Consider the following 15,191-nt stretch of genomic DNA (forward strand, 5'->3'; position numbering starts at 1 on the left):
GGAATTTAGAAAGGGTAACATTGTATCTTTTAGAGATAAATTATTAAAGAAGAGAAACCAGAGGTTAAGGACTAAATCGATAATTGGGAACCGAATATCTAGTTGTATTAGGGAATAGCTAAAAATGTCTTAGGAGAGTCCGAGAGGAAAAGATATACAAATAAAGAAATATAGTAATGGGCTGAGATACAAGGGACGATTAAAATAAAATGGTTTTGTATTAAATAATTGCAAAAAGAAATGATGTTGAGCATTTTATAAGATATAAGGAAGTTATGAAAGATGCAAAAATGCTAGTGAGTAAAGCCAGTAAGATATAATAATTTATGTGATGGGTTAATAGTCTAAATGAGGTATGTTGGATTCAAAAGGTGAAAATGAAATTTATAAAATAGCTAAAACTATACAGAGCAAATCGAATGATATTGATTAAGTAAGATATATTAAAAGTGAGAATAATAGGATATTAGTGAAAAATAAGAAAATTAATGAAAGACGGAGATATTATTTTGATGAATTATTAAATGAGGATACTAACAAAAAAGAATTATGGGATAAACAAGATTAGGGACAAATTTTTCCATAAAAGAAATGTATGGGCTTTGAAAAAAATGAAAAAAAATTAGGCTCTAGTTCCAAATGAAATACCTATAGAGGTTTGGAAAATTGTAGAAGGTATTAAATTAAATTGTTTTACTAATCGATTTAATAAAATTTTAAAAACTACTAAAATGTTGCATGGTTGGAGGCATTAGCAAGTGTTTGGAGCTGCACAGCACAGCAAGTATATGTCAAGCTACTATAGGCTTATATCAACGATTTGCACCAAGACCATATGATTATGGATAATATTGCTGCTAATGTTTAAGAAGTTATACCATGACGAAACGAGAATAGATTATATAATAAATTAGACTAATGGATAAATACTTTACAGCATAAAAGCTCAAAGATTGGTAGAACAAAGATAATATATGGAATGTAAATTTAGTGAGAAAAGAAATGAAAATGTAGTATCACCTGAAAGTTTAATGGAATTGCGGTAGGGCCTATCACATTTAGGACTCCGGATACTGGCCGGTCAATAAAGAAAGTAAATAAAAATAAGTTGAATGTATTAGACATAAGAATGTTAAAATAGATGTGTGATGAAACTAGAAATGATAAAATGAGACTTGAATATACTACAGGAGCTATACGAGTTGCACAAATTAAGCATAACATGATGAAAAATTGATTGAGATTGTATGAATATGTACAATGGAGACGTAAGAAGGCTCTAGTAAGGAGAGGCGCATTGATTTGCATTGAAGGCGATGAGAAGAGGAGAGGAAGATCTAAGATGATATAATTGGAGGTTGTGAGGAATGAATGATATGGAGAAACTTGGATTAACATCGGAAGCAACTCTCATTAAAAATAAGGATTCACAAAGGTGCTCCTATATGGTTGGAAAAATGCCAAAATATGGTTATGGTTATCAATTTGGGCATTCTACAATTGTAGTACAATATTTGGGCCCTAGTTATCTTAATTGATATCTACAAATGATATATTCCAAGACACTGGCTGATACAGTATCAAAACATTGACTGAGATTTTCGTATATTTGTTTTATTATTTTTTAAAAGGTTTCATTTCAAATACCTTAAAATTAGTAAGTAATCTTAGTTTTAACACATATGTTGATACTTTAATGTCTTGATTACTATATATTGTTCGACATGCTTGGGATCATGAATAATTTCATGGAATCTTCTTAATCTTAATCTAAGAGACTGACAAAAGCTTTATTATCTTCCCCTCTTCTCCTATTTTGTTTGGCATAGGACTAGCACAAGGTTTGTCCTTTGTGACAAGCTGCATACCACATGGACAAGGGCCTTGCCTTGAGGCACAAGTGGAACCCTACTAGCGATTCCCATGGAATCTTCTTGGGCTGAAAGCAAATCAAATATTAATGGGATACTAGCATATCCATATCCAATTGAGGTTGTTTCTAAGACGATGGTATTCTTCCTTCCATGTTATTAAAATAATATACTTGTATTTTGCTGCACCACCCTTCTACTTTGTCAAAATGGCTGGATGGTGATTTGGGACCAAACAATAAAACAAGAGTTTGGGGATTCTCCAATTCAAAGCAAAAATTTGTTGGAGAATTATGAAATCTTTTCATTATTCAAATATAGGTGGGAAGAGAAAGGTTGGGACAACGGATGACCAACAAGGTAAATAAATATCCCTTTACCATTCGCACTTAAAATAGCGAAAACATATTCTTCTTATTCAAATGTGTCCATCAAATGGGAACCACGACTTGTTTAGTGCCAACTAAATTACATGGATATTCTTATGCCTTTCCAAATGAGTATTACAAATAAATGAATAAATGTTTAGGTCATTTAAAGGTTTGTAAATACCTTATTTTCACCAGGTTAAAACAACCACTCTATGTAAACAAGGGGCGTTGAGAATCATTTATGGTTAACAAATGACCTGCAAAAACAATGTAACTTTTTTTACCAAAAAAAAAAACAATGAAACTTCCTTACATGACGAGCCACCACATTTTTGCAACAACGCTACGTTAGTATTGTAATATATAGACTTTGATCGAACTAGTTTACCAAAGATATTTCAAATGAAATTATTAGTCATCATCAAAATAATATTTTTAGAAAATATATACCTATTTCATAATTTTAGTTGTCAGGATGTTAAGTGACACCTTAATATAATAGTGGTCATATGGTCAAATTTCCTGCAGATTATATGCGCATGAGTTAAGGCAGGTATTAACCAAAGAAGTGAGAGCAAGGGAGAAACATTCCTCCTGCACGCTGGTAATTGCTTAGGGGCATCTACTGGCGATAAGCTCCAGCAGCAGAAGCAAACAAGAACTTAACCAACAGAATTCCAGTATGCAAGGGGTGATTTCATGAATCAGTTGCCAAGTGGCCAGACAGCATTGGATATCTTGTTTTACTATTACAAGATTATTTGAGGTGTTAGCTCATCACATTGCTCTGATTAAATCCAATAATTATATCAACTGCTTATTATTGGTTGTAGTCAACATAAGTTTCACAACGATGGGGCCAGATCTAGTAAAGCATGGACAAGCACAAGAAGTAATTTCATCAAAAACAAAGCTGACAAGACGAAAGTTATCAAAGTAACCCAATCCATCACCGTACCTCTGCATTGACTTATTGCTCTGTATTACTAATGATACAGCTTATCAGACTCTACAAACACCTCGCATGCAAATTTACAGTAACTCTTGAGCCCTTGATTTTAACCCACCAACACTCCTACACGAGCCGGGTTCATTTGGGAAGGGCTGCCACCTACCGCTTTTTCTTCCTACACCTTGTCATCATGGAACCACCACCTAGTCTCCTTAGGAGACCTACCGTTCTTACAGTTTTTAACATAGCGGTCATTATCAGCAGGGCGTTGCTGCAGTCAAACAGGTTAAGAGTAAAAGAATGACAAGAACGCAGAGAGCGCAACACAAGATCAAGGAATGCAAGAGAGATCGAAATAAGCAAGGACCTTCACAGTGGAGCTTGATAGCATGGATAGAATGCTAATGCAAACAGAACTTACAGTCATTGCTGGCGACCATGAATCATACAGTATATCTGCCACAGAACAAAAACTAGAATGTCAAAACTTACAGGAAAGGATCTTCACAATTGAGTATTTGTTGAATATTGGTAGTTGAGTTCTGTCTCGTAGAAATAAACCACTCAACAGCAACTTCATTGATGAATTAATCCAACTGAACTGTGAGATTTAATTCTAAAATTCAACCCAGGATTAGATGTCGATGGCATGGGAGAAAAAGGTCAGGATGAAAAGAATATTTAGATGCTAACTATCACAAATACATTTAGCAGCCTTTAGAAATGTCGTTTTGTGCATCATCATATGATATTCGAAAGGACAGAAAGTTGTATCAGGAATATGTGCAAGATATGAAACTTGATAAGTTCGAGCATATCAAAAATCCATATCCAGCTAAAGATGCAAACAGTAAGTTATTACAATGACTAAGAAACTTTTTCTAAAGTTCATGCATTTTGCATGCAAGAAGGATATAATTTCACCCAAAACATACAAAGACCTTCTTTACAACGAACATGCCTAATTACTCTAAGGCTGGGGTACTTCAAGGCCTTCATTACCATCCCTTTTCCAGATACATACAAAATGCACTCGACTTCAAACATGTGTTTACACATAAAATATACATAATCCCTTAGTAGACAGAACCTTATACCTAAGTAATGCACCTGCTTCAAAATCTTCTTGGAATCTCAAACCTTCTCACACTTCCTAAGAGCTTCCAAGTGTTTCTGAAATATCCTCTTCCCCACACTTACATCCGGACCCATTCTCGAACCTGGACTGGCTCCTGATTCTGGCAAATAAGAATAATCCTAGCCACATCCCAGCTAAGATATTCTTGGAAACCTAACCTTTAGCATTGTTCCCAAGCATAGGAAAACTTCTAAAATTTCTTTAGACAATTTGCAATCAAGTAATCTTAGGTCTTGCTCGCTTAATCCCCACATCTTATGCACATGCATCACACTCTTGAAAAAGCTTTACTCTAATTCACATTAAATTCTAACTCCTGCAACTTAACTACTTTATTTCTTACTGTACTCATCAATCCATCTCAACATGTCAATTTTGCATCATTTTTGAGCATTTGGATCCTTCTTATAGGTGAAAATTCTTATGCCCAAAAAATGTCAAACATGTTTTATATTTTCTCGTCAGTCCCCAAATTTTAGTATTGTTTAGCCATATATTCTTCTCCCAAAAGGATTAAGGATGCGGTAGTCCTTCATTCGATGGGAACAATATTTAAGCTGCAAAGCAAAGGATGTATGCACCAATTACTGTATATTTACCTTAAAAAATGAATACCTTGTTGAGTTTTTTGAAAAAATCCAGTAAATAAAAGGTACTGCAAATTTCTGTAAACAAATGGGCTTTCCAATCTTTGTTTTGGTTCACATGGTGGACTTAGGATTGATTAAAGAGGAGGGTTTCAGGGGAAGCCACTAGTTATATTGCAGTCAACCCATAGTTTCATTGAAAGGGGAAAGGTGGACTAAAATGCAGAAAGAATGAGTCAGCTCAACCCCCATTGAGTTGCACTCCCCAAATTCTAATCACGTGTGGTTGCACCAGGGCTGAAAACCTGACCATACCACGGTAAGATATTACCTGTACTAAGGAGTATCAGTGGCATACCAAGACTGTACCTAACAACATTTCGAGACATAATGATAAAGCATAAGCAAAAATGGGGGTGTACCATGGTATTTACCATACCAAGACATGACTGATACCTTCCAGTACCATTGTATTTCAAACCTTGGTAGGTAATATGCACATATTGCTACTGCTATGGATATCATGTGCATTGGTTAGACTTTTTTCATGTACTTCATCCAGTCTCTCATATTGATGTGACCACTACCAGCACAAGTGGCACAAGACATATCCGATGATAGCTTGGAGCTTGATAACTATGACTAGGGTTAGAAGCAGGGAAGAGGGATCAAAAAAATATATAAAATAAATGCCTAGAAAGCTAGCATAGGAGAGAGAGATTCTGAAGGATTCTAAAATGGCATGTCACCTTTGTAGAATATCTTGACTAGTGGGGTATGGAGGCTTGTAGCAATAGCTAGTATAGAGCTATCTATCCATGTAGCATTTTTTGGCATTAGGTCGTCCACTGATACAAGTTGGGCATGTGGAAGACTTGAGTTGGCTTTTTTTGTCACATACAAGGATGGCAAATCATATGCATAAGTAGTTCCTTAGAGAAAAGATCATTATGATTTCTTCTTGCTATCCTTTTTAAATTTCTTGATTTTGGTTTCAGTTAGCAGTAATGTCTAACTTTTGGTTACCACTGTTTTCATTCCTGGGACATTTCTTGCCACTGTAAAAATAGATCTTTTTGACAAAAAGAATATCATTTCGTTTAAGTCCAAAATGAACAAATTCTCCCTTGGCTTTTCTTACTGTTAATTCTCATATTGGCAATGTTTTAAATTCTTCCAATACTCTGTTATTGGTCGAAATCACAACCATCATATTGACCCATAGCATTACCAGGACATTGTCTTGTTTGGATTTTTCATGATATTTTCTTGCCTCATTTTCCCAGAGCTATGGTTCCTAAACGCTGACCAAATTTCAGCAAATTTACTCTTAGATTTCTGGTCCAAAGAATCAACTTTTGAACCAGCTCATCCTGCTCTATGTTCAATTTGAATAGAGCAAGGTGCATCTTCTCTTCTTCTACTTTGTCCTTATTGCTTAGAGACCATCTGCCTGAAGGTTTACTAAAGTCAGCCTTCTTCTGATCGAGAACTTGCATAATAAGTTATGAATCAAAAAATGTAGTTATGCCTCCCTAATAGCTTTCGCCATGATAATTTGAGCATATTTAAGCTGTTAATATGTAAATATAGTTGCTATACTAGTATGCAAGTTAAATATTTGAAATTATACAAAGTACATATTAAATAATCAATCAATATATACATACAGACATGGTGTTATGGAAATTGGAATTATGTAAGAGTCTGCACAAAAAATTATTCAGATGATAAAATAGTCCAAATGGACAAGCTTGGCACTTGAATCAATAGGATAAAAAGCTCAAATAAGCATTTGGATCTGAAGCTATGTGGTCCAAGAACCCAAAATTTTTAATTTAACTAAATCTTAAAACAAAACACCAACTAATAACAATAACAGATCAAGGTATTATGTTGCAAAAATTTTGTCTCAAGATCCTTTTGACTTTTCGAGACTTTTAAGTTCACTATGTGATAATTAAGAAAAGATGGCAAAGATCAACTAGTACCAAATATTTAAGAAAAAATGGTAAATATAAACTACAACAAACAGACACTTGCAATACCAATCTTGATTGCTAATCCCAAATTCAAATTCTTCTAGTCCACCACTGGATCAAGCAAGACGGTGGATCCGTCTTATGATCGAACAGATTATTCCACTATGAACTTACAATTGTAGTGGGATTTTAGTTGTTCCTTTAACAACAAAACCTATCAAGTGTTCTTCAAGAATCTACTCATCTTTTCTCATGCATTATCGTAAGCATGAATCCTATTTGAACTTTTGAATATTCATGAAACTTCTGTATGGATCTTCGAATAACTGAATAGTCTAGTTAACACTATCTATGCATCAATTCAATGGTCCATCTATAGCTTTAAACACAGCATTTAGGCAGAGGATAAGTTTGTTGTCTAAACAATGCTTAATATTATGTTCCAAGCAGCAAATATTATCAAAACAGGCAATTAGCAGAAGAAAATAAAATAAAGGAGAATTAGCTTCAAGATTTCTTAGAGTCTAGAATATAAGTTTGTGGCCTAAAGAATGATTAAATGCATTTTCCAAGAACAAATATCAAATACAGAAAATAATAGAAGAAAAACATTAGAACTCCAAGTTGGTTGAAGCTTTAATCAAGTCACGCACACACACCCCATCTGAACAGTTGTTTTTTCACTTTAGTCAACACCTTCAACAACTAAGATCTGAAAAAAGCTCAGTCACTTTGCAACAAAGAAATAAAGGTATCGTTAAGTAGGAGCATAAGGAAAATGGAAACATGGAAAGTTATGCTAAGTGGCATAGCTATGCCAGGTGTTTATGCCAAATTTTGTTTGGTTATCAAAAATATTAGAATAAGTTGAAAGTTGGAATAACCTACCCACTTTTTCTAAAATGGCAAAACTCCCATTATAGTATATGTCATATGATCTAATTAATATTTAAAATGGCAACACTGAAGACATATTATAACATTATAGTATTATAATATATTATATTATTTAAAAATATAATATATATAATATATTGTGTAGATATATTTTGTATTATAACATTAACATTTAAATACTTATATCAACTAATAATATTTTGTGTAATAATAATATTATATTAATATTATGTTAACATTAATATTAATAGTATATTATTATATAATATTAGTATTATACAATATTATCATAGAAATATAAATACTTTATAGTAATATAATAAAAAAAATGCTATAAAAATTAAGATTTTAAATTCCATGGGATGGAAATGTCCTGGTACCTCCATGGAACAAGATGCCCCACTGTTCCGTCTCATCCCATTCCGACAGTTATCTTGATCATGCATCCCTGTTGATATTCTCCATCTCTCTCCCTTTTTTTTCCTTTCTTTCCTTCTTTCTTTTTTTTTCTACCTTCCTTTCTTTTTTTCTTGTTTTTGTCATCCCTTCCTTTTCTTTGTCTCCTTTTTCTTCTTCATTCTCTTTTCTTTCTTCCTTCTTTCCTTTCTTTCTCTCTTTTTCTTCTCCCTTCCCTTTATTCTTTCATTTTTCTTCTTCTCCTTTTCTTTCACTTTTTTCTTTTTTTATCTTCCTTTCTTTCTTTTCTCTTTCTTCTTCTTTTTCTGCATGAGTAAGTTTTGAAATCCCAACCCCATCCTGGTCTCATTTGCTTACAAGAATAAGATAGGATGGCCGGGATGCCCCCTCATCCCATCAAAACGTAAATCTTTGATAAAATTTAAGAAAGATCATACAGTCCCAAACCATCCAGTTTAGAGCATACCGAGCCGTATCGGAGGCAAACTGGCACAATTTTGCCCCTTGGTTCAAGAATCCAAAAAGGAAGGGGGAGAGGGAGAAGGAAAGAGAGGAAAAGAGGGAGAGAGAGAGAGAGAGAGAAAGGAAGAGAAGGAGAGACAGAGAGTGAGCAAGGGAGAGGTGGAGGGCTTTCCAGCCTCCTCTCCTTCGACTACTCTACTGACTTCACTTTAAAAAAATTCAAAAAAAAGGGCTACAACATGCCAGTAGAGTAGCACAGAACCAGCTGCATGCCAGTGCTTGGGATTCAGCATGCTACAACATGCCAAGCTTACCAAGCACTAATATATCATAGAACAATATATTGTGCTTATGATAATCTGGCAGCCACCAATATGTGATACCTCAGCACATGCATTACAGATGTTTATTATCACCCAGCCAGAAAGAATGAAGAATATAAGGAGCAGAGAAAATAGGAAAGAGAGGATGTATGAAAGAGAGGTATAGTCTGCTTTCATAGAAGAGAGGAATAAAAAGAAGAAAAGAGAAGATATTTAGAAAGGAAGAAAGAGGGAATGGGTGTCTTCCTACTCTACCTTTGCAGTGTCCATAATACTTGGGCATCATAACAAACCTTATTGCTTGTTTGGACGCATGTTTCTTTAAGCCTTAGGCACATTTCTTTCAGCCAAGCATCCCTCTTAATTATCCCCTTTTCCAGGTGAGTCATGACAGATATTATTTAAATATATTGAAATAAGGACCACCAATTAAGTGATCATGTGCTAGTTGCATGCACATGATGACTTGAAGTGGGATGTGGGACCCCTTCACATGATGGGTAAACTAACCTACTTAAAAGATAACAGAGCTCAAATACACATTATATAGCTTAAAACAAGCAAAAAGAAAAAAGAAAGCATAATGCTCAAATCAACTCCCCATGGGTGAGTGGAGCTCAGCCCCATCAAGCGAGCCTCAATAAATCATTATTACAGGTTTTTGCATCATCTTCTTAGTTCCGAATCATCTATCAAATGCTATGTGTCAATGAGCAGCCTTTGCATTGAATAATCTATTGCAAGGAGTGTTGCATCATGTCTAAAACATCAGTACATCAACAAATATCCTTAATCTCCTCCTCGACCAATCTAGAGATATATCCAAAGTCACATGAAATTGACACTAATAGGTGATGGTGAGTCTAATCCTCCCTCCAACATGTAAGCAAATGCCATCCTATTGCAAGATCAAGAAGACACACATTGGAGCTTAACTTCCTAAGCATAAGATGAAGTCCATGCTTATATCAGAGCTTAATTTTCTCATGGTTTTTCTTTCTTTCTAGATAAAAGAAAAGACAGATATGGCCCAAGGCCTCCGAAATGCCCCTTAAAATAGTTTTTTTTTTTTTTTAGAAAAAAAAGGACTAGTCTGAACAACAAATTACAATGCATTCTACAACAACATTTAAAAGCTACATGCATTGGATTTATCCACTTAGCCCAAAATAATGAGAAATAGTTCAAAATTCAATATACTTTTGAGTTCTACTAAAATATGCAGGAAGATATTTGTGTGCAGTAGCTAGGAAAAACCTTCACAATTAAATCTAATGTATTTCTTAACACCTAGGAAGCATAAATACCGGTACGCGGTATGGGTACTTTATGGTATAGGTACGCCGATACGGCAAAAATTAAAAAAACCACGATACGGATATGACTAGATATTTTATATTTTTATTAATATTTAATATATATAATATTATAATATTAATAAAAATATATGAAAAAATTGAATCATATATATAATATTCGAATATTAATAAAATTAAGTTCTCAAATTTCAACTAAATTTATTAGTATCATCATAAAAAATAAACAAACACTTACAATTAACGAAGAGAAAAAAACTAACAATCTAAATAAGTAGAAAAAATCAAGATAGTAAGTCTTGATATAATCAAGTGATAATAGTTTCAACTGCTTCATTCTCTGCATTATCAGCAAAAAGTTTCTTCTCCATATCTGGTTCATCAAAAGACAAACTTGCAATCTTAAGAATGCAGAGATAAGAGTACCGATGCTGCATCAAAAATGTACCCGCACCGAAAACATACCCGATGCTGGTACATGCCTGAAATAAGAATATCGATGCTTCATAGCTTAACACTTTAACTTCAAGAAGTAATAATGTATCCAGGCATGTGTGTTCACAATACAAAATACATGTATACTTAATGAATTACAATGATATTCAATATGAACTCCACTTAATGTTGTCAAAACTATGGACCTAAAGAAGCTATGTCACACAAAATACTCTAAAATATTATGTACTAAATCATTCTTAGCACTTTTTCACTCTTTTATTCTGATCTTTCAATTTCTTTAAACTTACCTTTTTTTCTAAAATTTAGAAAGATGAAGTCAAACTTTCAAAATCACCAAAATTGCCAAAATCCGATCTCCACAAAACCAAAAAATGAAATGGAATGATTTTTCAAACCTTAATTTGCACTCATATGTTCCCTCTTTACACCAAATATAGCTCAAATTTAACTTCTCCAATACCTCTTTGTGAACTTCATAACTATCGCAGACATTATAATTTATAACTAACATCAGCACTGTGCATTCCCACGTATGGCATGACTAAGAAGTCTAGGACAAGAGGTATGGGGTAGCCCTAAAGAGTTTTTCTTCTTAATGTTTTTAATGACCAGCTTATGCAAGGTTAAACTGCACTAAGCTGGTCTCGCGCTTGCTAATATCTTAGAAAATAACCGAGTTGTGATTAATCACCTCAAACCAACCATCTCTATGGGGATTATGTGCACTATTAGCTTGTAAGGTAGTTCTCAACTTAGATAACAAAATCCAACTATGACACAAATACCTAATGTCCTCATTAAAGGTGAATAGCCTAGGAACATCATGTAAATGTATTTCTTCCCTAGAGAACAAATCAGCCGCATGTAATGTACTGGAGAAAGGGAGGATATTGGATAAATGTCTAGTGCCACCTGGCAAAATAGATGTGAAAAACGTGAAGGAAAGAGAGGTAACAGGTCTGGTTGTATATAAGAGATACAAAGAAAAGAAGGAAGAGAGTGAGTGCAGCAATGAAAAAGGAAAAGGTTTCTCCTATCCTATTGGTGAAATGTTTCAAGTGTTCCTCTTCTTTTTTTCTTCCTCCTTTTCATTTTTAGTGGATGGAGTGTGGTAGGAGGGCCAAACATATAAAGTAGGAGTAGCAGGACAAGCTAACATGGCAAACCTTAATGCTTGCCTTGATCTAACATAAGGATGATTAAATGACATTGTCACTAGCATTTAATATCCTATATCTGGCATCCCAACCATGATCTTGTTTTAGCAAAGCATCCCTCTTGATGATCCTCTTATTTGAGTAACGGATTTGCATAACAAGAGCCAAATGCAAAATAAATAACCCAAAAAAAACCCAGAAGAAGAGAACAATCCAGCTTACCTATCTTTCATCCTTTAAACACATAATACATTTTGCATAGTTTTTTCAGCAACCACACTAACCCATGGGAATCCCAGCATCCAAATATGAGAAACAAAACAATAACAAAAAATAAACCCGCAGACCGCCGTCCATAATATAGTATACCATGAATCTCGTAAAGAAATTTATAAATACACCACAACAATATTAGCAAAAGACTGTATAAAATAAATTAGTCAATAAATAAACAAACAGTAGAGTGGAGGATTACCTAAACAAATATGTCCATTGCTATAAACATGAGGATGCAAAGGTGCAGGATGGAGAAAGATGACCTGATCATCACACATATGCATATAAATCGGAGAACAGCACCAATACAGAACCAAAAAAGACAGAAAGGGATCGAGAAAAGCGATCGAATCCCATCACCTGCGGAGCTTCCATGGGGTAATGCTCGGGGAAATCGACCTGGAGCTTGTAGGTCTCGTTGGCGTAGACCGTCCCGGGGGCGCCGACCACTTCGATTATCCACCTTGTGATCGAAAGAAATGAAGAGGGTTTCAAGCCCAATTGAGCAAAAGAAAACAAAAGGAAGAAGAAAGGGGGTAGAGATGGAGCCCTTGGGCGGCGAAGACCTTTGGAGGTTGTCGGTGGGCTTTTGCTTGAAGCCGACCGGGGGATTGACCTGCCATTCCTTCAGCTCCTTCTGGAGGCGATTGCTCGCGATCTTGCTAAGAGCCTGAACAGAGAAAAAGAGACAAGTGAGAGTGAGTGAGTAACAGTGAGCGAGTGAGAGAGAGACCTTCTTGGAAGGAGCGGAGGAGCTGGTCATGCTTTGGGCGAGAGCGGAGGACGGAGGGAGAGAGAGATCGTCGCTTGTCGCTCGTCTCCGGCTGCGAGTATGGTCTGGCTGGAAAATAGTCAGCAAAAGCGACAATCCAGTAGACAGGCAGAGCAGGAACTTTCGAACGTCGGGGAAATGGGTCCCACCGCACCTGGGAGGAGTTGATTGGTCTGTTAGAGTTATCTGTGAGATCATTTGTTAGACTAGAATTTCTATTTATTGGTACACCATACGTGTCCCACATTGTTCTTGTGCGGCTGCCTGATCTGCAACCGGCCGGCGGGCGGACACGGTTTGGACTTTTTTGTGAACCCGTACTAAGCACATGCGGTGCACGTGTTATGAAGACGGGTATCAAACGAGGTGATTAAGATTGGAATTCTACGAAATTTCTTAGAGTCTAATCTTTGCCGGAGGAAGAAAGAAAGATATCCAAAGTGAAATTTTTCAATATAATCTATTAATTAAAGATTTTAAGAAGAAGGTTCTAGAATTATTTAGATTGATTGGAGAATATATGAGGTAAGCAATGCTTCGTCTCCTCTAAATTTTTCATTTAGGGTGTATTTGGTTATACTTTTTGATTTTTGATTTTTAATTTTTAAAAAATATTTTTTATTTTTTTAAATTTTTATTATTGAGTAAAAGTAAAAAAGTAAAAAATATGTTTAGAAACTATATTGCTATAAAGCAAAAAGTAACATTTGAGGACGGCAGGTGAAGAGCTCAACGAGGAAGAAGAGTTCAGAAAAGGAGGAAGAAGGGGATGGGGAAGTGAAAAGCTCGATGAAGGAGAAGGATTCAGGCTCTTTATTTTTTGGTTTGGCATTTTAGATATGCGGAAGCAAAAAAAATAGAAAAATAAATTTTAGAAAGCAAAAATTTTTTTCTCTGCATATAAAGCAATTATTTTGATTTTTTGGATTTTTGCTTTTTGTTTTTCATGGTGTTACCAAACATTGCTTTTTGATTTTTATTTTTTAAAAATTAAAAAATAAAAATATATTTTTTTAATGGCTAACCAAATGTACCCTTATATAATATTATTTTGAATATCGAATAAATTATTAATAATTAATATATAATTTATAATTTTTATGAAAATATATTTTGAATGAAAAATGATATAAAATTTTGAAGTTATATTTCTTGTACTATTACTATAATTGTTTACTAATCAGAAATCATATATACATATTTTGATTTGATTATGAAATATATGTTATTCTTATGAAAAGAATTCTGATACGAATCAAATTTGGACTTCCAGCCCCACTATGTTCTAGACTCTGCCATTTGAGAGTTACGCATTGGCACTCTGACTATTACTGAGCTTATGATTTTATTTTTGGTCTGACATATGATATAAGTATAGTGTTCTGACCCCATCATAGGATATAAATATAATATTCCGACCAATCATAGGATATAATATAGTATTCTGGCCCCACTATAGGATATAAATATGATATTCTGATCCGACCATAAGGTATAAGTATGGTATTTCAGCCACGTTACATGATATAAGTCTAGTCATGATTAAAGAATGATAAGTTAAATAAAATTTATTTTGAATCAAATTATTAAATATGATTATTTTTGAATCAGACATATGATTATATATAAATATTTGAAATATATTAATATTATTAAATACATGTTTTGAACATAAATTTGATTACATTTGTGTACGGATTAATGATATATTATATTTTAATTATTATAATCTGTATTATCATATGAATAATCTAGTCAAGATATTTATTGCTTTCTAAACTATATAGCTTATTATTCTTCTTTTCTTTTCCAGATTCAGATGTTTAGTTGCGAATATGGATATTACTTTGAGAGTGAGATTAGAAGTGAGATTTGACAGTATCAATATAATTTAAATTTAAATTTATTATTATATTCATAGGATTATTATTTGAGATTTAGTTAATGTAAAATTTTTAAATTTTAATTATTAATTAGATTTGTTAGTAAATTAAAATTTAAATTTTAGTTATTTAAATTATCTTCTTTGTGATGCATTTGATATCATGATGAGATGTCTTGCATGCTCGTGAGGAGTGTGCTCTACAAGCATACGGCAGTTGCCACGACCTCTAGCTCGTGATCTCAGAATAGAGGCATGATAATTAATATGGTATCAGAGTATAAATAGATAAATTATGATACGTAGAATCAAATATGAGTACAGATGGG

At 34.0% G+C, this 15,191-nt stretch overlaps 1 protein-coding gene across 4 annotated transcripts; it reads right to left on the minus strand.

The window, feature by feature from the left end:
- Positions 1 to 3,170: 3,170 nt before the first annotated feature.
- LOC105053456 (probable ubiquitin-conjugating enzyme E2 16) lies at positions 3,171 to 13,114 on the minus strand. 4 transcript variants are annotated; one of them, XM_010934613.4, is made up of 6 exons: positions 12,942 to 13,106; positions 12,775 to 12,878; positions 12,569 to 12,671; positions 12,408 to 12,471; positions 3,562 to 3,650; positions 3,171 to 3,465 (listed from the first exon to the last, which is right to left on the minus strand). In XM_010934613.4, exons 1-6 carry the CDS (start codon positions 12,969 to 12,971, stop codon positions 3,370 to 3,372), a joined length of 486 nt encoding a protein of 161 aa, XP_010932915.1. In that variant the 5' UTR covers positions 12,972 to 13,106; the 3' UTR covers positions 3,171 to 3,369. The 4 variants fall into 4 exon arrangements, with proteins under 4 accessions (XP_010932915.1, XP_010932914.1, XP_019708604.1 ...); XM_010934612.4 differs by having other exon boundaries at positions 3,616 to 3,650; positions 12,942 to 13,098; XM_019853045.3 differs by having other exon boundaries at positions 12,775 to 13,114.
- Between the last annotated feature and the right edge of the window lie 2,077 nt (positions 13,115 to 15,191).

The sequence above is a fragment of the Elaeis guineensis genome, chromosome 10 (assembly GCF_000442705.2).
Source record: "Elaeis guineensis isolate ETL-2024a chromosome 10, EG11, whole genome shotgun sequence".
NCBI lineage: Eukaryota > Viridiplantae > Streptophyta > Magnoliopsida > Arecales > Arecaceae > Elaeis > Elaeis guineensis.

What these genes read in the sequence shown, in the direction of transcription:
- LOC105053456 (XM_019853045.3), bottom strand. Translation starts at nt 12,971, where the DNA reads ATGACCAGCTCCTCCGCTCCTTCCAAGAAGGTCTCTCTCTCACTCGCT. An exon ending in ACCCCATGGAAGCTCCGCAG is followed by an intron (nt 12,472 to 12,568) that starts GTGATGGGATTC and finishes TGTGATGATCAG; the next exon opens with GTCATCTTTCTCCATCCTGC. An exon ending in TATCAAGCTCCACTGTGAAG is followed by an intron (nt 3,466 to 3,561) that starts GTCCTTGCTTAT and finishes GTTTGACTGCAG; the next exon opens with CAACGCCCTGCTGATAATGA.